At 43.5% G+C, this 25,127-nt stretch overlaps 1 protein-coding gene across 2 annotated transcripts in view; it reads right to left on the reverse strand.

The window, feature by feature from the left end:
- Positions 1-25,127, reverse strand: part of GUCY2C (guanylate cyclase 2C) — a 97,558-nt gene that overhangs the window by 52,312 nt on the left and 20,119 nt on the right. Inside the window, exons 1-6 of one of the 2 annotated variants that reach the window (XM_005903614.3) lie at positions 14,336-15,751; positions 10,125-10,237; positions 8,354-8,418; positions 5,048-5,260; positions 3,468-3,589; positions 525-621 (exon numbers count right to left, since the gene is read on the reverse strand). In XM_005903614.3, coding sequence (XP_005903676.1) covers positions 525-621; positions 3,468-3,589; positions 5,048-5,260; positions 8,354-8,418; positions 10,125-10,237; positions 14,336-14,552 — 827 coding nt within the window. In that variant the 5' untranslated portion in view covers positions 14,553-15,751. Of the gene's footprint in view, positions 1-524; positions 622-3,467; positions 3,590-5,047; positions 5,261-8,353; positions 8,419-10,124; positions 10,238-14,335; positions 15,752-25,127 lie in introns of those variants that run through there. The other variant, XM_070371131.1, reaches the window with a different exon arrangement.

Genomic DNA, 25,127 nt, shown 5'->3' on the forward strand with positions numbered 1-25,127 from the left:
ATCTGTGCTCAGTCGTGTTAGACTCTTTTGTGATCCCAAGACTGCAGCCCACCAGGCTCCTCTGGCCATGGAATTTTTTCAGACAAGAATACTGGAGTGGGCTGCCATTTCCTCCTCCAGGGTATCTTCCCGACCCAGGAATCGAAACAGTCTCTTGTGTCTCCTGCCTTGGCGGGTGGATTCTTTACCACTGCGCCACCTGGGAAGCCCATACGTGTATCTATTCTTCTTCAAATTCCTTTCCCATGTAGGTTGTCACATAATATTGAGCAGAGTTTCCTGTGCCACATGGTAGAAACCTTTCATATGGTCCTTAGACATGATAGTGATATCAAAGGTATACATCTCTGCTAAGGCTATAATGAATTAAATAAGAATGATAAAGAAGAAATTAAACATTGGTTAAAATATTATCTTTATACTGAATCCCATTTAAGGCTATGAAAAACACGAGAAAAGAGAATATCTTTTGGAAATCCTTATTTTCTTTCTGAAAGGAGAGTTCTTCCAAATATTATACCTACTTGAATAAATCCACTAGAATAATGACGATGTCTTCAGCCACTGCCCGGTTACCCCTGAGGTTTTGGATGGTTTCCGGTCTACCACACATAACAATCACTGCAGGAGACAGAGCAAGACAGAGAGAAAAATATACAATAATCTGTTCCCAAGCAAGAAGGGAACCATGTGATTGAATCTGAACCCAGTAAGTCTATGCTACATTCATGTTTTAAGATTAACACCAATTCCTAAAATTTATTCCCCCCATCCCGCCACATTTTTTTTTTAATGGAGTCAGAGTAGAGCTGCATGGGATCTTAAAAAGGATCATCTAGTCCAGGCTTCCTTGGTGGTCCAGTGGTGAAGAATCTGTCTGCCAACTCAGGGGACACAGGTTTGATCCCTGCTCTGGGAAGATCCCACATGCTGCAAGGCAACTAAGCCAGAGGGCTACAACCCCTGAGCCAACGCCCCAGAGGCTGCAAGCCACAACTACTGAAGACTAAGTGTCTACAGCCCGCGCTCTGCAACGAAAGGAATCACCGCAATGAGAAGCCTGTGCCCTGCAACTAGGGAGTAGCTCCTGCTTGCCCCAACTAGAGAAAGCCCATGTACAGCAGTAAAGACCCAAGACAGCCAAAAAATAAACAAATATTAATACATATATCTTTAAAAAAGAATCATCTAGTCCATTTCCTTAATTTTACTGATTTAAGGAAACTATAGCCAAGACGCCAACGAGATAAAAAAAAAACTGGTAGACGACAGAAACAGCTCTGATAATCAAATATTTGCGTCTGTTTAGTGCTTACTCCACTACATAAGGCTGGAGTAGTTACAAAAACTATTTTCATTAATAAATGAAATGCACTACCCACATGTAGAGCTTCCCTGGTGGCTCAAAGGTTAAAGCGTCTGCCTGCAATGCGGGAGACCTGGGTTCGATTCCTGGGTCGGGAAGATCCCCTGGAGAAGGAAATGGCAACCCACTCCAGTATTCTTGCCTGGAGAATCCCATGGACGGAGGAGCTTGGTGGGCTACAGTCCATGGCGTCGCAGAGTCGGACACGACTCTGCACTTCACCTTCACTTTCACCCACATATAAAGTTGTTGGAAAATATCTAAGTTAGTGTGAGCATTAATAAAATCTTCCTAAGCACCTTTCCTTGGGTTTTGCTTGCAGCTTCTTAACTCAGAACTCAGTGACAGAGTTCCAATCTGACTCTCTAAGCTCTCCAACGCATTGTAACCAGATTTCCGAAATGCATGGCTTGATGCTAAGATGAGTGAGTTGGGAGACACTTCATTAGATCTTTTCCTACACTGTGTTGTCCAGTTGAATTGAAAACATTTTAGGGACATGAATCATTTTATATTTCTTTTTTCCCATGTCTTGTTCAATGTTTTGCAAATGGTAGGTTCTTAATATGGCAAATGCTTGATAATGACAGCAAATGATATTTTGAGGGATACCAGGAAATCCTGCCAAGCAAGAACCTTTCCTGGTAGAAAATTTGACAGTTGATTCCTGATATATCCTTATTTGTAAAAAGAATCCTTAACACATAAGTATTCTGATATATTCTTATTTGTAAAAAGATTTCTGTGGAGGGTGAAATAAATCACTGAATTACTTGGTGAGAATGATTTTATACCATTCACTTTTCATACTTGGTCTATAAATGAGAGATCACAGAGCAAGTGAAATAAAGAGAGAACAAATCCAAGTGAAACAGTCTTGGCCTATCTTATAATTTTGCCTAAGGCTAGATATCAATAAATACGTCCTCTCGGTTACTGGGGAAACAGGATTCAGAATATTTGAGGATTCATCACAGATTCAACAGTATATTAGATTGTGGCGAACTTTTTTTTTTTTAATTTTATTTTTTAACTTTACAATATTGTATTGGTTTTGCCATATATCAACATGAATCTGCCACAGGTATACACGAAGCAGTTTATTGGGACTTCCCTGGTGGTCCAGGGGCTAAGACTCCACGCTCCCAACGCAGGGGCCCTGGGTTTGATCCCTGGTCAGGGAACTAGATCTCAAATGCCACAACTAAGATCTGCTGCTGCTGCTGCTAAGTCGCTTGAATCATGTCCGACTCTGTGTGACCCCATAGACGGCAGCCCATCAGGCTCCCTTGACCCTGGGATTCTCCAGGCAAGAATACTGGAGTGGGTTGCCATTTCCTTCTCCAATGCATGAAAGTGAGAAGTGAAAGTGAAGTCGCTCAGTCGTGTTCGACTCTTAGCGACCCCATGGACTGCAGCCCACCAGGCTCCTCCATCCGTGGGCGTTTCCAGGCAAGAGTACTGGAGTGGGTTGCCATTGCCTTCTCCAACTAAGACCAGGCACAGCCAAATAAATAAATGTATTTTTAAAAAGCAGTTCACTGATAGTGTGGATTGTGATATCACTTTGGTTCATAAAAGCTGGCTTTTAGCCTTATCATTACCTTCAAGAAGCTGATATATTTTAAAAATTTATTTATTTATTTATGGCTGCACTGGGTCTTCCACATGGGCTTTCTCTGGTTGTGGTGCAAGGGCTTCTCATTCTGGCAGCTTCTTTTGTTGCATAGCCCAGGCTCTAAGAAGCGTGGGCTTCAGTAGCTGTGGTGCTTGGGCTTAGCTGCCCCATGGCATGTGGAATCTTCCTGGACCAGGGATCGAACCTGTGTCTCCTGTTTTAGCAGGCAGACCCCCAACTACTGGACCACAAAGGCAGTCCCATGTTAATATACTACTTTTGCTAATTTCTCCAAGGATAAGGTTTGAATCTGCAAAAGGAACCATATAATGGAGTTGCAAGCAGCTACAGACCTTCCCAAACACACAAAATATACAGTATGATGACAGCTCTGGGGGTACATTTGTCCAAATCACTCATAGGGAGGCGATGGTTGTGAGGAAGTAGCCGGCAAAAAAACGATCTTGCTTCATGTCCTCTTACCATTGCTTTTCCTGTTCTGATCCATTAAGATGTCCTGAAACTCGGTATCTCCTCTCAACATCTCCTTGAAGCCTAGTTTCTGAGAAAAATAGGAAACTCCAGCCTCCAGAGCATTGAGGTACCTAGAACAGAAACAAAGAGAAACTCTAAGCAATCAGCTTAGTTTCTTCATGGCTTTCCATGTCGTTTGCTCACTGCTTACAGATGTCTCCAGGGGACTTGTTCATCTAAAATCCATTGCCTCTGTTAACACAATGGACAATACACATCACGATCCCAAGGGTTAGGATGAATGTTTCAGGAGGAGTATAGGGACAGTTTCAGGGGATCTTCATGTATTCATACAAACAGGAGGTATTTCCCAGATCCCTTCTAAAGGCTTCTTGCTATTTGCTGAAGGAAGGCTACTCTGTTCTCATCCCATTATCACACAGAAATTGAAACTTTTGAATCTATAGTACAAAAATTCAGAGCTGATAGGAGTAATTTTTCCTCCTGTGTGAAACTGACTTCTGTTCAGCCTGAAGTTTCTAAGATGATGCCTTAGTATTGATTCTTACAGTTCCCTAGATGTGTGTTCTCAGGGGTACCCTATTTTAGTCCTCCGCATGCTTTGGTGGAGAGAGACTTCAGGTTCCTTCAAGTCATTCTTTCTGCCACCTTTGCTGGAGATGTGTGAGCTCTGTAGTTTCATTTTAGCAATGGTGCCTGATACTCTGTTCTCTCCAACAGTCTGATTCCTCTGAAAAGCTGTGAGAGAAATTATTTCTAACCTGTTGTGTAGGACAGGCAGAATGCATATTCTCTATCATGTCTGATTTCCATGCTCCTTAAACAGAGATCATGGTACTTGTCCTCTTTTCTACAGAGAGTTTACTGTGGGGAATTGATAAAACTAACATGAAAGTACTTTCAAAACTGCAAAGAGTGTCACACATGCAATGTATGTCGATTATATTAATGACATCATGTTTCTTTCGGCCCCTTTGCCTTTACTTCATCAAAGCTGTATTTATTGCTACTTCACTTATGCCATTTGGAAAGAATTATGAAAATATTTAGTCAATGTATTTACCATTACATAGACACACTTTATGTCAATCACACTGAGGCAAGGAAAACAGATCATTGTTAACTAACAGACTCTATAAGAAAAGGCAACTTTTCAAAAATATGTTCAAAAAACATCTATTCAGAGTTCTCAAGACATATAACACACTCTATACAATTCATTTTTATTATAATGAAACATTAGCTGTTGCTGTTGATTTATTTCTAAGTGAAATTTCAATTTGACCTGAAGTTAAGGGGTACCTACTTCAGAGAACTGTGTTTAATAGATCTAGTTCAAACAGGAGTAACAAACAGCCTTATCTAAATATATTTATAGCTTAGGAATGAAATCAGTTAAACATAAACTATGTACAAGTTGCATGTAAGAAAGTGGGTTGGTTTCCATTCCCAACACTGTTACTTCATGGAACGAGCATCTGATAATAACTAGGGGTCTGCTGAGAGTTTATGGTTTCTCTCCATGGTTTATGGCTAAAGGTCAGAAGGATATTAATGGTCTTGCTTACCAGAAACAGTCCTCAGTCTCTGTACTATTCTTGAAAACATACGCAGTGTTCCAGGAAAAAGGTTTGAATTGAAATTTGACTTTCCAAAAGTCAACCAAAAAGTACATCAGCTTCCGAGCTGGAGACATCATCCTGGTTAAGGTTTCTTTGTAGTCACATGACAATCCAAAACTCCCAGCTGAAATCATGGGATAGTTTAAATCTGTGTCAAGGCTGTGCCAAGAGGTGAGAAATAAACCAATATCAGGATTAACTTAAGTAGCACAAATAAGATCCTTCTTTAAGCTGTTTCAGCATGTGGGTGGAAATGACAAAAATGAAATAGGGTCATTCAAGCAGGTATTCGACTTACATAGGTCCCTCTCACACAAGTGAATTTAAAGAATATTTACTGAACATATGCTACATTCTAAGCATACTCTGGAAGTTGTCTTATATATGTGGCTTGGTTTCCAGGTGGTGCTAGTGGTCACCTCCCAATGCAGGAGACATGAGAGACGTAGGTTCCATCCCTGGTCCCTGGAGGAGGGCATGGCAACTCGCTCCAGAATTCTTGCCTGGAGAATCCCATGGATAGAGGAGACTGGTGGGCTACACTCCATAGGCTTGCAAAGAGTCAGATACGACTGAGGCGACTTAGCCTGCACACACGCACTGCCTTCTCTGGGCTTCCCTGGTGGCTCAGATGGTAAAGAATCTATCTGCAATGAGGGAGACTAGGTTCGATCCCTGGGTCAGAAGATCTCCTGGAGGGTGTGGTAACCCACTTCAAAATTCTTGCCTGGAGAATCCTATGGACAGAGGAGGCTGGTGGGCTACAGTTCATAGAAATGCAGAGTCAGACATGACTGAAGTGACAGCATGCACAGGCACTCACACATGTGGCTTGGTTACTTTGATTTATTCTAAGATAAGTTTCATCAGGTTGCCCTAACATCTAGGCTAGGACATATGGACTTTGGGGCATAGGACTAAGAAAAACAGAAAATGGGCCACCACAGCTACTATAAATGTTGTGAAGCCAAAAAGATGTCCCTGAAATTCCCTTCCATGCACTGCTTTATTTTCAGCTCTTATACCCACTTCAGTATTCCTGCCTGGAAAAATCCCATGCACAAAGGAGCCTGGTGGGCCACAGTCCTCAGGGCCCCAAAGAGTTGGACACAACTTAGCAACTGAGCATGCAGGTGCTTCGGACCACCTTCGAGACAGGCTTCACTGGAGGACTTTATGGTTTTCCTTCTCCTGTTCGGCACATGGATCTACTCGTGGTTCCCTAAACATCAAGTCAGTTCAGTTCAGTCACTCCGTCGTGTCCAATTCCTTGGAACCCCATGGACTGCAGCACACCAGGCCTCCCTGTCCATCACCAACTCCTGGAGTTTACCCAGACTCATCTCCATTGAGTTGGTGACGCCCTTCAACCATCTCATCCCCTGTCATCCCCTTCTCCTCCTGCCCTCAATCTTTCCCAGCATCAGGGTCTTTTCAAATGAGTCAGCTCTTTGCAGCAGGTGGCCAAAGATTTGGAGTTTCAGGTTCAACATCAGTCCTTCCAGTGAACATTCAGGACTGATCTCCTTTAGGATGGACTGGTTGAATTTCCTTGGAGTCCAAGGGACTCTCAAGAGTCTTCTTCAACACCACAGTTCAAAAGCATCAATTCTTCAGTGCTCAACTTTCTTTATAGTCCAACTCTCACATTCATACATGACTACTGGAAAAACCATAGCCTTAGGAGGCGAAGGGGACGACAGAGGATGAGATGCTGGATGGCATCACTGACTCGATGGACGTGAGTCTGAGTGAACTCCGGGAGTTGGTGATGGACAGGGAGGCCTGGCGTGCTGCGATTCATGGGGTCGAAAAGAGTCGGACACGACTGAGCAACTGAACTGAACTGAACTGAACTGACTAGGTGGACCTTTATTGGCAAAGTAATGTCTCTGCTTTCTAATATAGTGTCTAGCTTGGTCATAGCTTTTCTTCCAAGGAGCAAGCGTCTTTTAATTTCATGGCTGCAGTCATGCCTTAAACATATCAAGCTTTATTTTCTATCAGGGTCTTTACAAATGCCAGAAATGCTGTGCCCCTACTTCTTTGCCTGGTTGATTCTTACTGATCCATCAGGTCCTAGATTAAATCTCTTTATCCATCGGGAGAACTTTCTTTGATACCTGACACCAGGTAATCATTTGAGAGAGAATCTGTTTAATCTCTGTCTCATCCACTAGACTGCAAGCACCATGAAGGTGAGGATCACACCTGGCTCATTCACCTCAGTATCTCTGGGCTGCCAAGTTTGTATGAAGATGTTTAATATGTATTTGAGAAAGGAAAACAACATCCCCTTCCATCTTTGGTGGTCTATTAAAGGTTTTCTCTGTGTAGACAAAGAGTGATCTTGATTCAGGGGGAGATGGAACAGAAAGAAAGGCATGTGGGAGGGATTTTTATTGGGGAAGGGTGATTTGGCAGAACGAAGTATTTTGTGGTGGTGAGAATTACACTGCATGAGACAAACAAGAGGGATGGGGGCGATTTTCCAGAAGCCAGAGAAGTACTTTCCCTCTAAAACATACTGGAAGATTTTTTCTTCTAAGTTGGGCACTGTGTAAAGTACTTTAGTATGTTATTCATGTAATCCTCAAATAGCACTATGAAATAAGAATCCTACCACTGTTCCTGTTCTTACAGACCTAAGGATGGAACAGCGCCCTGCCAAGGCCCTAGGGTGCTTTCCTTTGTGTTTGTGTCTGGGAATATTTCATTTATTCAATTTTCAAATTATCCAAGTTCATTATCTTCCCTGTATCTTGCCAGGAGTCTAACTTCATCTCTCATGCTAAGTCAGTTCAGTCATGCCTCTTTGCGACCCCATGGACTCTAGGCTCCTCTGCTCATGGGCTTCTCCAGGCAAGAACACTGGAGCGGGTTGCCATGCCCCTCTCCAGGAGATCTTCCCGACCCAGGGATCAAAACCAGGTCTCCTGCACTGCAGGCAGATTCTTTACAGACTGAGCCACCAGGGAAGCTACAACCTCATCTCTATGGTTTTGGTTCTCATACTCAGATGTTAGTAACTGAACTGGAACAGCTACTGTCATTCGCCCCACATTGAACAAAGGCAGTTACCTGGATGAGGGCATGACAGTTATTAGAGAGGCTGCAGAATACAAGGGCCCCAAACTGCTGACTGTATTATCTGAACTAGACTGCTGTTTGATAAATCACTTAAATATTGATGATTTCGTCCTGACTTCAAGTCACAGGGGCGTGAAAACAACAACAAACCAAGCTACTTACTACATTTGGAAGGTGGAATAGGTACACGAGGGCCCCATGAGGACACAGCCCATCTGTTTTTTACTCTGTAGGAGAAAAAAACAAACAAACAACTAATCCCTAAAAATAAAACATGAATCAGTGCACAGGAAAGAAGCGGGCAAGGGGGAGGCACCGAGAAGGCAGGAAAGTGGGCCTTTCTCTCTCATTCTAACATCTCCGGGATGTCTGAGCTGGGAGAGGCTGTGGAAGGAGGCAAGAGAATCCTGCTGAAGGTGTGCTGCCCGAACATGAACCTGGACTCTCTTATCAAGGGGAGGATGTCCAGTGGCTGAAGAGGCACCGGCAGACTGTAACATCAGCAGTGTCTGTAGGCCACGTGGTGAACAGACTAGATTTGGAGGGGCTGTGGAGAGAGAGGGCAAGTTCCGGTTTTAGGGGAAGCAACAAGCAGGGCTGCAGAGAACAAACTGCAGTGTAACTGCTTTGAAGTCTACAGATATATTCCACCCTTTCTCAAGGGGCACCCGACTAGGAATATTCCATCAACGGTGTTGGAGAACCAGGTTACATCTTCCTCTGGAGAGGTAGAAAGAGGAGACACACCTTCGTAGAACTGCAAAGTGGAGTGTATTCAACTCCTCTTGCTCACTCCACATCCTCCACGATTTAAAACGGCGACTGTAATGAGTGTGGCCAATCAGGTTGATTCCATGTTATTGATTAGAGCTTCAGAACCATGCTCTGTGCCCACACTCTACTTTATGAAGGGCTTTTTCTTAGGTTTCTGTCGTAGAGGGGCATCTCACAGCCTACTTGCCTCCAGAGAGCTTGGAACACTCTTCAGCTCCGTAAAGCTCTGGTTGGGGTTAGGGCTGGGGTTGGGAGGAGCAAGTAGGCAAGGATCTCTCTCTTCCTATTTCTAGATTTTGACATTACGATTACTACTTTAAAGTTAGGTTTCAGATTCTGCTATTAAACAATCCATCTGTGACCATATATACAGTGATGACTTGCAATAGGTTTCTGGTGTAGGGTTTTGGGGGCCTCCCCAGTCGCTCAGCAGTAAAGAATTCGCCTGCAAGGCAGGAGCCACATGTTCAATCCCTGGGTTGGGAAGATCCCCTAGAGGAGGGCATGGCAACCCAGTCCAGTATTCTTGCCTGGAGAATTCCATGGACAGAGGGGCCTGGCAGGCTACAGCCCATGGGGCCCCAGAGAGTTGGCCATGACTGAGCACACATGTTGGAACATATTTTTGTAATAGGGCACCTCAGGTATTTCTTGAGGGGACACAAAGGCATATCAGTTAATACCAACACTGAAATTTTTTTTAGACTTTTGAAAACAAAATAATCCCCCTCCATACCACTGACTGTGTACAGACAACATAGCTAAGGTGCTCCCTACCTTCCTGGGTTCCTAGAGGGCCCTCTCACTTGGAAAATAGATGGGGAGAGAGTCAGAGCACCCCATCTCCAAATCACTCAGCTGGGTAGCTGGAGGCAACGAGGGAGATGCTGGTGGACAGATGGGATGCTGGCGGACAGGGGAGATGCCGGTGGACAGGGGAGATGCTGTTGGACAGCGAAGAAGCTGATGGACAGGTGGGATGCTGGCGGACAGGGGAGATGCCGGTCAACAGGGGAGATGCTGTTGGACAGCGGAGAAGCTGGCAGACAGGTGGGATGCTGGCAGACAGCTGGGGTGCTGGCAGACAGGTCAGGGAGCCCAGCCACCATCCCCCCAAGGCAGGAGGGTGAAAGTTGACCCCGCAGAGGCAGGCACTCACTGAAATAGTCCTGAGGAGGTCGAGGCCTTCACAGGTACTGCTCCGGCAGTCACTGGACTTATAAATCACACCTTCTGAATAGATGAAGGTAGCATTCACGGTCACATTGAGGCCTGTTATCCAGAATGAGGGAAAAGAGAAGACTAGTGTTATTTCTCAGTAAGTTTATACTGGCTGTGAGATTTATCTTTTGCCAACTGATCTGGTAGTGGGGGGGAGGTGGAATTGTATATCCAGTTTTAAGCCTAGAAATATTTGAGTTCTGAGTTCTTATGTCACTCCCTGTCACTTCTTTCTTATTATTACTTTAATGACTTTAGCATATTGTTTTTATTTTTATTTTGGGGCCATGCTGTGTAGCATGTGGGATCTTAGTACCCTGACCAAGGACCGAACTTACATCCCCTGCAGTGGAAGTGTGGAGTCTTTAACCATGGGACCATCAGGGAGGCCTCCAATAAACACTTTTTAGACAATGGGATGGGGACTTCAAATTAAAGCTTAACTTATAAGCAGTTCCTCAGGTGTCGTTTCAACCCTATCCTGCTTGCCATCTGCACACCATACCATGAGATCTCAGTGCTGGGAGGGTGAGGGGGATGTTATAGAATACAGGGTGATCTCAGATGCTTTCTCTCCTATAGAGAGCTTTGAGGATGGGATGGGACCAAAGTGAATCTGGATATGGGCTCTGGAGTCTAGGAAAGGGACCCCCTCAGCAGATGAGAGCATGTGGAGGGTATGGACCAGGTGAGTGGTATGGACCAGGGCGGGGGTATGGACCAGGTGGGGGACACATGGAGGGTATGGACCAGGTTGGGGGTATGGACCAGGTTGAGGCCATGGCACATACAACCTTGGGAAGTTGATTTCCTAAGACTGAAGGAATCTTATTTTCAAGTTTTTGACCAAGTCCTGTATATTCTTCCAAACCCACAAAGCTTTCCTAAGTACTTGGGGAAAATATTGCTCTCTTCCACTTGGACATCACCAACATTTGAAATCTTTCTATTGTTCAAGTTAGTCCTTAAGTATATTGTCTTAAATTTTTCCCGAGCATCAGTGCTTAATAAGCTTAGACCATGAATCCATCTTCCCTTCACAAGCTGCATTTCTTGGGTTTACTATGCATGACCATCCATCTGACAAAATGCATCATCAGATGCAGAAATCTGGGCCTCAGCTTACTCTTTCACTTCCCCCTCCTTCAGATCCTCCTCTTACTGAGTCCATGCAAAGGCCTCTCACCATTATTGACTCTATTTTACAAATGAGATGACTGAACTTAGAATCAACAACTTACTCAGTGTCATTCAACTAGTAAATGATGGAGCAGAAGTGCAAATTCGGGTAATATGAGTTCAGAGATCAACATCTGAACAACACACTCTGCTGTTTACTTTATGTGCAGGGTAACTTGTTCTGCTAACAGCAGCAAGAGCGCAGCAGTAACAACATCAACGTCCTTGACAAGAACAACAGTAAGAGTGGCCACAATAAACACAACAGCCATTCAGTGAGTGCACAGTACGGATCAGTCAGTGAATTAAGTGCTTTATGTGAATCTCTTCATTTAATTCACACCATACTCACCGGAGGAAACTATTTACTATGATTTTATAGGTGAAGGAATTGAAGCTCAGAAAATTTAAGTATAACTTGCTCAAGGTCACAGGTTGGATAAAAGGCTGGAACGTGAACCGGCCTCTGTCTGACTCCAAACCTCTACTTCTAACCACAATGTTCCACCACTTTATTTTAATGAGCAAGTTAGTTCATGGTGGGTAAAGCTCTTACAGTGGTGACATGCTACACTCTGTGGAATCAGACAGATACAGATTTGACTCCTACTTCAAACAGACAACTTGTATGACTTCAGCAAAATTATTAAGCCTCTGCTGTGAAACAGTGTCAGCAATGCTGATTGCACAGAGCTGTGGTGAGTAAAAAGATGATATATCTTACCTAGCACCTATGTGTGTGTGCTAAGTTGCTTCAGTCGTGTCTGACTCTTTGAGACCCCATGGACTGTAGCCCGCCAGGCTCCTCTGTCCATGGAATTCTCCAGGCAATAATACTGGAGTGCGTTGCCGTGCCTTCCTCCAGGGGATCCTCCTGACCCAGGGATCGAACCTGCATCTCTTACATCTCCTGCTTTGGCATACAGGTTCTTTACCACTAGAGCCACTTGGGAAGGCCCACCAAGCACCTGACAGGTACTTAAAAAACAAGAACACCGAGCTCAGGTAGATCAAGAGAAATAGGTCACAAAGAGAGAAAGCTCTGGAAAACGGACACCAATTTGCGTCCTCGGATTTCAAATCAAATGTTCTTTCTACTACACCACACTGCCCATAGAAGGGGGTTTTATTAAATGACCTCCTAGTTACATTATGGCTCTAGATAAGATCCATCCATTTATATATGAATCTGGACTCAGACAGGGTTGAAGCAAAGTATATTGTACAGAAGACAGTTATCACACATGCATGATATATGACAACTACTGCTGCTATTGACACAGAATTTTAAATAAAGAAAATTGAGACATTCTCTCCTTAGAGGATGTATCCTCATCCATAAATAACCATTAAGTTCTATGAAACAGTCACTGACTCAGTAATTACACTTATGGCAATCTTGTCTCAAAGCACGGGAGGACGGTGAAACAACGTATGTGAAAATGTTTATTGTTGTGAGTGCTAAGTCGCTTCAGTTGTGTCCAACTGTGTGTGACCTTATGGACTGCAGCCCACCAGGCTCCTCGGTCTGTGGGATTCTCCAACTGGAGTGGGTTGCCATGCCCTCCTCCAGGGGATCTTCCCAAACCAGGGATGGAACCCACGTCTCTTACCTCTCCTGCATTGGCAGGCGGGTTGTTTACCACTGAGCCACCTGGGAAGTTATTGCAGTAGCTTTAAAATAATCATAAGAAACCAAAAAACAATGGAATATCCCACCGTAGGGAATTACCAGATGATCTGGAAAGGCATCTAAGAGATACAGGACATCCATTCATATGATATACGAAGATTAAGCAACTCCAGGAAAGCCACTTGTAGAATAATGTGAAATGAAGGTCAGAAAAGTGTTTCTGTGCTGTAGTGACTCCAACGATGTTCTTAACAACAAAAACTTGGAAGCACGTGAAAAGAATCTGGAAATATCCAGGTGACTGGAAATTATCAGGGGTGATGACTTTCTCTTTATCATACATGTTTTACCTAATGCTATAATTTATTTTAAGAATTAAGAGATACACACAACTAGTATAGATAGGATGGGTTAATAACATGGTCCTGCTGTATAGCACAAGGAACTATATTCAGTATCCTCTGACAAACCACAATGGAAAAGAATACGAGAAAGAATATATATATATGAACAACTGAATCATTCTGCTGTACACCAGAAATTAATACAACACTGTAAATCAACTATACTTCAATAAAACATATAAAATAATTTTCCCATCCCCCTAAAACAGCAGTAAAATAAAGGACTGTTACACTGAATTTGGGGCTTCCCTGGTGGCTCAGATAATAAAGAATATCCCTACAATGCAGGAGACCCAGCTTCAGTCCCTGGGTGGGGAAGATCCCCTGGAGAAGGGCATGGAAACCCACTTAAGTATTCTTGCCTGGAGAATCCCCATGGACAGAGGAGCCCGGAAGGCTATAGTCCATGGGGTCACACCAGTCAGACAAACTGAAGGGATTTAGCATGCATACACTGACTTTGCAAATTTATTACATCGACTGCATCTTATAAGAATCACCACCAGAGATGCAGAGAGAGAATAGATGGATTAAAAATCTTCATCAAAGACTGAGCATCTGTAGGAATTTTACTTGATTCATCTTCTTGATAGACAACCCTGTGAAATCTCAAGTCCAGACCAAATTCTGTCTCTGAGATGATGCAGAAGGAAACACAAGGCCCTGACACTCAGTAGTAAATCCAGTTTTATTTGGAGGCATTTCACTGCTGCAAACACCTGGGTCGGACCCATTATTAGAGCAGAGTGTATCATGAGTGAACTCACTGAGGTAGGGCTCAAATCCTTCTTTCTGAAGATCTACTGCCTTGAAAGAGAGAAGGGCCCTTAGAGGAGGTTGGGTGATCAAGCAAAGAACGTGAGGTCTTCACTTAGCAGCCCTCTGGCTGCAGAGGAGGTAACAGGGAGGAGAATTCTGTTACCGTATTCTTACCAGCTTCAAGCAGACGCTGGCTCACGATTTTCACTCCCTCCTTCACCACCTCTTCCAAGCTGTCCAGGGACTCTGGGAAGGCCGAGTTGTTCATCATCAGGACGCTGATCTCGTAGCTGCCATCCTGGCAGTTTCGACTCACGTGGGAGGTCCAGAACGGCAGCCCTGGCCGGAGGATCAGTGACCACAAAGCCAAGGCCAACAGTGGCGTCTTCATGACCTCCCTCACCTCAGCACCATGCTCCTTGGGCTCGCTGGCTTCACTCGGGACTCTCAAGGAGGCAGGAGCTCCAGCCCGACAGCCTGTCGCTGGGTCCCTCAGACTATTCTTCCCCACGATTCTCTCTGGTCACCCCACCGGTCACGTGGACCGTAGGAGACAGCCTGCCTGCCGGTAATTAGCAGCTACATTATAGTGGGAGATAAACCAAAGTTCACTCTGTGTGTTTGCTCACAGAAAGGTCAGAGTTATAAACGGGGAGATTACCTGTGCCTCACCCAATTAAAAAAACATCAATCGGTGACACATCACTGAGAAAAGGGGAAAAGAGGAAGAGGGCGGTATTGTACACACCAAAAACTCTTTGGAAATGGAAAATAAAGGTCAAAGTGTTTAAGGCAAGCACAAATATGATGGGTTATTAGCTTTTAGGTTACAGCTGCGCACTGAAACCAAACTAGGACGATCTGTGTTTCAATCACCTAAGTCAGCAACTATTATTGAGACCTGACTCTCTGTGAGGCATTTTGGCAGGGCACTGGGTGTACAGCCATGAATGATATGGACACATTAATGTCTTCATGGAACCTGCATTCTGGTGGGGAAGACAAACATTAAATAAATCATTATGAATAACTAAACTCGATAATCAAAAACAGTGCAGAGTGCCATGGGAGCACATGACCAGGTGTTGTTGATGTTGTTCAGTCCCTAAGTCCTGTCTGACTTTTTCCATCCCCATGCCAGGCTTCCCTGTCCTTCATTATATCCTGGAGTATGCTCAAACTCATGTCCATTGAGTTGGTGATGCCATCCAACCATCTCATCTTCTGTCACACCCTTCTCCTTCTGACCTCAATCTTTCCCAGCATCAGAGTCTTTTCCAATGAGTCAGCTCTTCGAATCAGGTGGCCAAAGTACTGGAGCTTCAGCATCAGTCCTTCCAATCAATATTCGTGGTTGATTTCCTTTAGGATTGCCTGATTGATCTCCTTGCTGTCCAAAGGACTCTCAAGAATCTTCTCCAGCACTACAGTTTGAAAGCATCAATTCCTTGGTGCTCAGCCTTCTTTATGGTTCAACTCTCACAAGTAGTACAAGACTACTGGAAAAACCATAGCTTTGACTACACGGACCTTTGTTGGCAAAGTGATCTCTCTGCTTTTTAATACACTGTCTAGGTTTGTCATAGCTTTCCTTCCAAGGAGCATCTTTTAATTTCATGGCTGCATGACAGATTAACCTAACCTATTCTGGAGAGTCAAGGATGCTTCCCTGAGGAGGTGTCCTTTGAGTTGAGCCTTGAAGGGTGAACAGGAGTTAGCTGTTCAGGAAGAGATGGAGAGAATGTGGGCAGGGGCAGAACTTGTGCAAAGACCCAGAAGCAAGATGTGGCATGGATGTTTGAGGAACTGAAAGAGATACAGTATGACTGGAGTGAAGAAAGCTGTCCCGTGCAATAAAGAATGCCAGAGGAGTAGGCAAGGGTAAGCCAGGGAGTTTTCTGTAAACCATTAAGACTTTGGAACTTTAATCAACAAGGGAATGGATAAAAAAGAGGTGGTACATATACACAATGGAATGCTACTCAGCCATAAAAAGAAATGAAATTGTACCATTTGTAGAAACATGGATGAACCCAGAGTCCATCATACAGAGTGACGTTAAGTCAGAAAGAGAAAAACAAATATCATATATTAATGCATACATGTGGAATCTAGAAAAATGGTATGTACTCAGTTGTTTCAGCCATGTCCAACTCTTTGTAACCCTATGGACTGTAGCCCGCCAGGCTCCTCTGTCCATGGGATTCTCCAGGCAAGAACACTGGAGTGGGTTGCCATTTCCTCCTCCAGGGGATCTTCCTGACCCAGAGCACAAACTCTAATCTTTTGCATTTCCTGCATTGGCAGGCGGGTTCTTTACCAATACCTCCACCTGGGAAGCTTGAGAAAAACAATACAGATGAACTTATTTGCAAAGCAGAAACAGACACCCAGACGTAGAAAACAAACATATGGATACCAAGGAGGGAAGACAGGTAGCAAAGCCAGTCTCAGACAGTGGGTTGTGGTGAAGGAAAATACAGTGTTTTATTACAGGTGCCATGCAAGAACAACAAGCAGCTAATGCTCAAAGACCAAAACTGCCCGATGGTCTTCAGGGAAAGGATTTTAAAGACAGTGTTGGGGTGAGGGTTGCAGGGTGTGTGATTAGCTCATGGACACTTTTCTGACGGGTAGAAGGTGAGGTGACATGGTGGCATTTCAGGAATCTCAATCATGCATTTTCCAGCTCCAACCAGGCTAGGATCTATATGTTTTGGGTCAGCAGTTTCCACCTAAGTCGGGGGGTGGTCTGGTTTCTCTAAAAAATAACTTAAGGACGTGTGTCAGACACTGTTACATGTTTTTCTAGAGAAGAACTAGGACTTTATGATCCCATGCTTCAGTTTTACTTATTGCTCAAGTTGTTATCACCTTCCTCTCTTGACTGACTCTTCTTAGCTCCCGCTTTTGCCCCTTCTTCAATGATTAGTTGCTTGAGTCTGTTTTCTAAACAGGCCAGGGAAACTAAGGTTTTTTTTTCTAAAGGTAGGAAAGGGGAACACAGAAGGGTCTGCAATGAGGAAGGCGCTGCAAGGCTCTGCTCAGAGTCATATATTCAAGTATATTTCTAGACTTGTGTCTGGAAGATGAGATTGTTTATGTATGATTGTTTAATAATTCTGAAGGAGGTGAGTCATCGGCTGAGAATGAAAGGCGAGCTGGGCTAGTCCCAGGCTTGAGAAGGGAGGGACTTGAAAAGTTACCATGATGAGTGACAGAAGGGACTGATAAGAGGTGTGTCCTAAGGTTGTTTGGCGGCGGTGAGTAGGGAGACGAGGAGCTGAGTGACCAAATCTATGGTGGTCCTACTCAGCCTAGATTTATGATTTTCTCCAGCCATGCTGAGCTGCTCTAGAACAGGCATAGCAAAGTGAATGGCGGGGCTTACTTGGGTCTGGAGTTTTTCCAGGTACGTGCAATGAAAGAACTGCTGCTGCTGCCGCTAAGTCGCTTCAGTCGTCCGACTCTGCGTGACCCCATAGACAGAAGTCCACCAGGCTCCCCTGTCCCTGGGATTCTCCAGGCAAGAACACTGGAGTGGGTTGCCATTTCCTTCTCCAATGCATGAAAGTGAAAAGTGAAAGGGAAGTCGCTCAGTCGTGTCCAACTCTTAGAGACCCCATGGACTGCAGCGCACCAGGCTCCTCCATCCATGGGATTTTCCAGGCAAGAGTACTGGAGTGGGGTGCCATTGCCTTCTCTGGCATGCCATGAGGCAAAGCCAAAAAAAAAAAAAAAACACAGAGAGAGAGAAGGGGCTTGAAGGGTACAGTAGTGAGGAGTGAGGCAGAAGAACAGGTGAAAAGGGGACAACTGAAACAAACATCTGGAAGGGTACAGTCTGCCATTAAAGGGCAGACTTTCTACATTAAAGGGTGGGTTTTCTGCATTACTGATTGGAGCAGTTCAAGGTGGCTGAGAGCAGGGGAGGGAAAATGTCTCTAAACAGAGGAGCTCAAGGAACTCAGAGTCCAGTCTGTTAGACAGTCACCTCCTGGGTATGAAAATCAGCCAGATTGATGGCAGGCCCTTACTGGAGAGGAATCCTCGAGGGAGAACAACCAGGACTTCAGTAACTGACAGTGGTTGACAAAAAGGGAGAGTGTGTGTTGTGGCTGATGATACGGGCCTCAGGGGAACAGAGGTAGGTTTTATTTTTAATTTTAAATTATGAAGTATATCATATATGTAAAGGCATATCTGCAATAAACGTACACCAATTAAAAGAACAATAAAATGAACACTCACTTATATACATTATAGCCTATAAAACATTACTAGAGTCTTTGTACCGCTCTGCACCCCATTCCTAACACATTACCCTCCTTCTCTCAATCTAGCCTGGACATGTACAGAAGAGTTTATGAAGCGATAAAGGGTATTGGGGCACTTATTGATGATGGTGTAGCAATATGGGGATGACAAAATGCTAGGGAAGGTAGGACACCAGGGCTTCCCTGGTGGTCCAGTGGTTAAGAGTCCGCCTTGCAATGCAAGGGACACTGGTTCTATTCCTGGTCCTGGAAGATCCCGCATCTGAGCCCACGTGCCACAAGTACTGAAGCCGAGTGCTTAGAGTCCATGCTCTGTAACAAGAGAGGCCACCGCAGTGAGAAGCCCCCGCTTGCTGCAACTAGAGGAAGCCTGCATGCAGCAACCAAGACCCAGTGCAGCCAAAAATAACCAAATACATAAAAGTTAAGATGCATTATCAGGTGTCCACGTTTGAGGGGATGACTGATGTGGAATAAGGTGGGTTCAATCCTAGTGTCTTCTGGAGGGAGGACGGCAGATGCTCAGACTTCAGAGGAGTCAGCTTTGATTCAGAAGGAAGGCACTGGGGTTGTTTTATAAGGTGGGTGGAGCAGGTGCTAATGAGTGACTGACAGTGGTCAGGAGTAGGCACCCCTGGAGACTTTAAGTGGACCTCAGGAAGAATGGAACAGGAGGCTGCAGAGAGGGCCATCACAAGGCTGATTAACCTTTGCTACAGATAACAATTTTATGTGTTGCACATTGGGTGGCCAAGCATGGACTCAAACCTGGTTGTCTAACTGTTAATATGTTGCTATTCCCATTTCCTGGGGTAGGAGAAAAAGTAGACTGGTTTTTTCTATTTCATCCGCAAATTGCAAATATGAAAAAAAAGCCATTTCGAGGGATGGAGGAAGTAGTAACTGTCAGGTGCTTTTAATTCAGATGTGAAGACAAAAGGCAGATGCAGTTCTGGGAATCCTCTGATTAGAGCATGAAACCAGGAAAACATTTTCAAAAGGGAAGGAACAAGATAACATTCCTTCCTGGATCCTTTAAGGTAAAAATCGTACGTCTTCTCTACATTGCAAAACTACTAGCATGTAGATCATGATTAAAGGGAGGGAGGTTCTGCTGGGAAAGTTTCAAGGGTCAAAAGCAAATACTGAACACCGAGTTGGCAGATTTATGAGATGCACTTTACAGTAGAACACAAAAGCCCTAAAGATATGAGAAAAAAAAGGGGGAAACTATTTCACGTGGGAAGGAGCAGCTGAGCAGGTCACTGGCATGTGCCACTCTTTGATTTCTGACAACACTTTGGGGCTCTTTTGTATGTTTCCCATTGAGAGCCCCTGCTCACTCTTGGAACCCTTAGCATCTCTACATTCAGTAGCAGTCCTAGGCTTCCTCTGTCCCTTATTTTAGTGGAGATGCAAAGGTGAGTTGTTCAAAAGGGATTTTACGAGCTAATGTAACTGATGGAACTAAAACATGAAAGCTTTTTTAAAAATAAGCACAAAAGTAAACATTCTGATTTGAACTTGTTGAGGAAAACCGGCTACAGTAAAGTACTTCTCTTTTTTCCAGTGTTATTGAGAAATACTTCACATACATCACTATATAAGTTTAAGGCATACAGCATGATGGTTTGCTTTATGTATGTTGTGAAATGATTATAATAGGTTTAACTAATACCCATCTTGTCATATACAATGAAAAGAGTAAAATAATGAAAACATTCTCCTCGTGACGAGAACCCTTAGAATTTACTCTCTTAACAGCCTTCCTGTACATCATACAGCAGTGGTAGCTGTGGTCATCAAGTTGTACATGAGAGCATTTCTGAACCTATGATTTAACAGACTCACCAGATTAGCTGAAATACACCCCAAATGCCTGCAGCCACTGGACATGTGTACTTCTGCTTCCTCCAATCAAGTCATTTGTTTACCAAGGGTCCGTTGTGTTTGTGCCCAAATTTGCCAAAGTGATAAAGACTCCACCTGCTAATGCAGGAGACATGGGTTCGATCCCTGGGTCAGGAAAATCTCCTGGAGGAGGAAATGGCAACCCACTCCAGTATTCTTGCCTGGGAAATCCCATGGACAGAGGAGCCTGGCAGGTTACAGTCCATGGGGTTGCAAAACAGTGGGATGTGACCTATCGACAACAACAACAAACCTGATAAAATAATTTAAAAACTGTTGAAAATTTTAAACAAAGACAAAGTACTAAGAAGATAGCTGTGGAAAGACTGCTATAAAACACTGTTATTTATAAAATAACAAAGAAACCTAACAAACACTTTGTCCTTGGAGAGCTTGTCAATTACCTTAAAACATGTAATACCAAAAGTAGTATTAAGATGCATTTTGCTTAAGAAATCTGATATCGCGGGGAGGGAAAAATAGGGAATTTGAGATTAACAGATACATACTATTATATATGAAATAAAACAACGAGGACCCACTGTATAGTACAGGGAACTACATTCAATATCTTACAATAACATAATGGAAAAGAATCTGAAAAAAAATATATATATACACACACATATATATACACACACACATAACTGAATCACTTTTATGCAAAGCTACTATACTTTAATTTAAAAAAAAAGCAAGAAAGCTGATACAGAGGTTCAATCTAAGTACTAATGTTCAAAGAAAATTACCTGGCCTATATCAACCAGTGGGAGAATAAATAAACATGAATATGTTTTGAGATTTAAAAAAAAAACTTTTAAGGTATAAATAATTTTAAATGATTTCTACTTTACTGTCTTTCCTGTGGAGGAAATACTTACTGGTCCTATTCACACAGGATAACATGATGCCAGATGGGTTCAGGTAACTAAAAGTCTACATGGTTTTGTTGAGGACTCAAGACTTAAGGTAGCTCAGATGGTAAAGGATCTGCCTGCCATGCAGGAGACCTGGGTTTGACCCCTGGTTTCGGAAGATCCCTTGGAGAAGTGAATGGCAATCCACTCCAGTATTCTTGCCTGGAGAATTCCATGGACAGAGGAGCCTGACAGTTCACAGGGTTGCAAAGAGTTGGACACGATAGAGAGACTAACATTTTCACTTAAGTGTGTTTGGTTATGCAAACCTTCTGAGTTAGGCACAGAGAAACATAAACTGCTTGATATAATAAAATGAGGAAATGTGAAGTTCCCAGGGCTAATCCAGGAACAAGGGAATGAGGAGGAGAGATGGAAGAGATAAAAGGAAAGAAATGGGAGTTATGCATTGCGTTGGCCAAAAAGTTCATTTGGGTTTTAAGTAACACTGTACAGAAAAATCTGAACAAAACTTTTGGTCAACTCAATAGAAAGAACTGGCCAACGTGATGGGGACTGAAGACTCTTGAGAACAAGGATATATAAAATACATAAGAGGTGGCAGGTTGCTTGTCTTTTCCTTGAGGAAAAGATGCCTAACTCCATCCATACGATAGATTATTGAGCCCCCTAAACCGTCTCAGCATTGGAGTTACACAAATGAACCCCAAATTCCCTAGAGGGAATTTAAAACTGGTAAAACTGGGTGAAAGTTCCTCAGTTATGTCTGACTCTTTGGGACCCATGGCCTGTAGCCTGCCAGGCTCCTCTGTCCATGGTATTTTCCAGGCAAGAATACTGGAGTGATTTGCCATGCCCTCCTCCAGGGGATCTTTCCAACCCAGGGATCGAACTCAGGTATCCCACATTGTAGGCAGATTCTTTACCATCTGAGCCACCAGGCAAGCCCACTGGGTAACTCTTCCCAAACCTTCAGTCAAGTCTGTGGCAGATACCACTTGCCTAACCTCTGGGAATTATGGACAAGTGCTCACATCTGTGTCTAGATGGATGGGGCAAGAACAGGAACAGGATGGCTAGGTGATTCTCAGAAGTAGCAGTCTCAAGTCAGAGATGACCACGGTAGTTTAAATCTTCAGGGCTTGATGAAATACTGGGGAGTGTTTTTGGACTTTCTACAAGGATGAGATGAGAGTCAAAGTCATCTTATGTAGATTTCTAGGTCGGGTAACCCAACTGACACTCAAATCACTACTGTACACTAGGGCTGAATAGCTAAATTCAGCACCAGTGCCTGGGCGCTTCAGGCTGATAAATTTGTTTTTTCCTGGTTCCCGTTCCAAAAGAAACTCTATTTAATCCTTGAACAGTGTTTTCCTCGGGGCTTCCCAGGTGGTGCTAGTGGTAAAGAGCCCACCTGCCAATGTAGGTAGACGTAAGAGACACTAGTTCCATCCCTGGGTCGGGAAGATCTCCTGGAGGAGAGCATGGCAACCTACTCTAGTATTCTTGTCTGGAGAATCCCATGGACAGAGGAGCCTGGAGGGCTACAGTCTACAGGGTCACAAACAGTCAGACACGACTGAGCAACTTAGCACACACAGTCTTCTCCCTCCTTCCCCAGCCCATTTTGTACAGTCTTCTTATATGCTCAGGAAAGGCTGGAGTAGATAATTGTTATATATATGCAGGGGCAGCTGGAATTCTGTTCAGTTTCCCAGCGACTCTTGCATTACCTCCTGGGTCCAGGTGGCTATGTTTACATACTAAGGGAAATATGCGTTGGAGACAGCAGTAATGCATTTCAACTGTCATAAAGATCCCCGTGCTCTGGAAATAAATTTGTTTATTTTCTCTTACCTCCAACACACGGAAGGAAACAGACCCTAGGCTGCCAAAGAGTGGATATGGGGTTGACAAGTCAATTCTGAAAAAGGAACTCTGTATTCTCCTGTAGAGAAGTCAGAGGTTACTCTTCCCCACCCCTACCCACCCCCTACTCCCTCCCTTCAAGGGCAGCTGAAGAATTACTTCCTCATAATTATATGGGTTAAAATAATAGCTTGGGAAAGAAGGAAAAAAAAAAAAAACTGATCAGTTCCTTGAAGTGTAAACTTCTTACAAATAGAGTAATTGCCAGTTTTGTTTACTGATGCTTCTCTAGGTAGTAGGAAATGTCGGGCAAGCATTTAAACAACAGAATTGTGTATCTAGAGGTAAAGAAGAGCTTCTTTGAGTCTCAGGAGGCAGTTTGATATTCTTAAACAAAAAATCCAAACCCAAAAAACTTGAAGCTGGATTTGAATCATGTCTCAGACCTTTGTTAAGCATATGAACTTGGGCAGACTACTTACATTTGCTTATCTTCAGTTTTCTTTATTATAAGATAAATTTTATTTCTATTCTAGCCAAGAAGCCTGAGCTGTGACCCTTGGTGGCGTCTGGACGTGGATAGGTGTGTCAGGTGATGGATGGGATTTGTCCAGACAATATTCACTCACCTGGAGTTCAACAGTCACACTATAGGTGATTCGTTCTCAGGGAAACAGCCAAACAACAGTTGCCAGATTATTCAAGACCATCTTCAATCCAGTCCGTACATGCAGACCTTAGTTCAGAAGAGAAAAAGACCTGGAATACAAAACTAAAACCACCTGATACACAGCTCAGTAGAATACTCAGTCACAGATATAACTGCTCAGGGGCTCTCTAACAGGCTCCCTCACACAAAGCAGAGGAATGTTGTTCTTCACTTGATCAAAAATTGGCAGCCTGGTTCTGGAGCTTTGCGAATCCTCGAGGAATGCCTGGGGCTATGGGAGCTGTTGCTGCACCCACTGGGGGACTTCAGTGAATGAGCAGACTGTAGCCACCAGGGGGCAGAATCCGCTGCAGACCCTCATGTCCATAGGACAAATAGACTTACTGGACAAAATTCAGGACATGCCTGGCAAGTTCCAGAAATACTCACAAGAGCTCCAACAAATGAAAATTAAGTTTCTACTAACTATTCTGTTAAGTTTCTAGTAACTACTGTTATTATGAACTTTGCAGATTCTTGTATGGGGAAGTTTGGTTTAATTAAAGCAGAAAATGATGTTATAAAGTTCCTGGCACCTAGTTGGCTTCCCTGGTGGCTTAGCTGATCAAGAATCGGCCTGCAATGCAGGAGACCCCAGTTCAATTCCTGGGTTGGGAAGGTTCCCTGGAGAAGGGATAGGCTACCCACTCCAGTATTCTTGGGCCTCCCTGGTAACTCAGAGGGTAACTTAGTTAGTGATTGTTATTCCTGGATGCCATTCTCTAAACGGCAGGATCAACGGCTTCTTCCTTTGTGCTATTTTTGTGCATAGTAGGAATATCTTCTCTAATTTTAACTGAAATTAATTGAAATGAAAAAGCTAAGAATATGACAACTTCACTTTATTAGAAAAGAGCGGTAGTGGAAAGAAATTTAAGTTGTATTCAAGAAATAACTGTGTAACTAGATGTGATTAGAACATTATCCCAAAAACAAATATTTGGAATCTACCACAGGAACAGAAACTTATGTTTATTTAGATAAACTTTTTTATTATTTGAAATATATTTACACTGCATTAGCAGGATATATTTGAGAGAAAGAACAGAAATTCTGAAATGTAGAATGGCAGATATTCCTTTTCACGTTATGTATCAGATTAGGAAAAGCAAATCTGTTGAATGTTTAAAACTTGGCAAAATTATTTGAAGAAGGAGCAAGTGCCTGGCGAAATAGGATTAGATGGAAAGGGATAAGAAGGTCAAGGGGAGAAAACTTAGTAATCCTTCAAGATTGAAGAAACTGGTTGCCTAAAGACATATCATATCAAATGTATCAGACATGGCTACATTTAACACATTCTGTTTAAAAAAAGGTCT

This window comes from Bos mutus, chromosome 5 (assembly GCF_027580195.1).
Source record: "Bos mutus isolate GX-2022 chromosome 5, NWIPB_WYAK_1.1, whole genome shotgun sequence".
In the NCBI taxonomy this organism is placed as follows: domain Eukaryota; kingdom Metazoa; phylum Chordata; class Mammalia; order Artiodactyla; family Bovidae; genus Bos; species Bos mutus.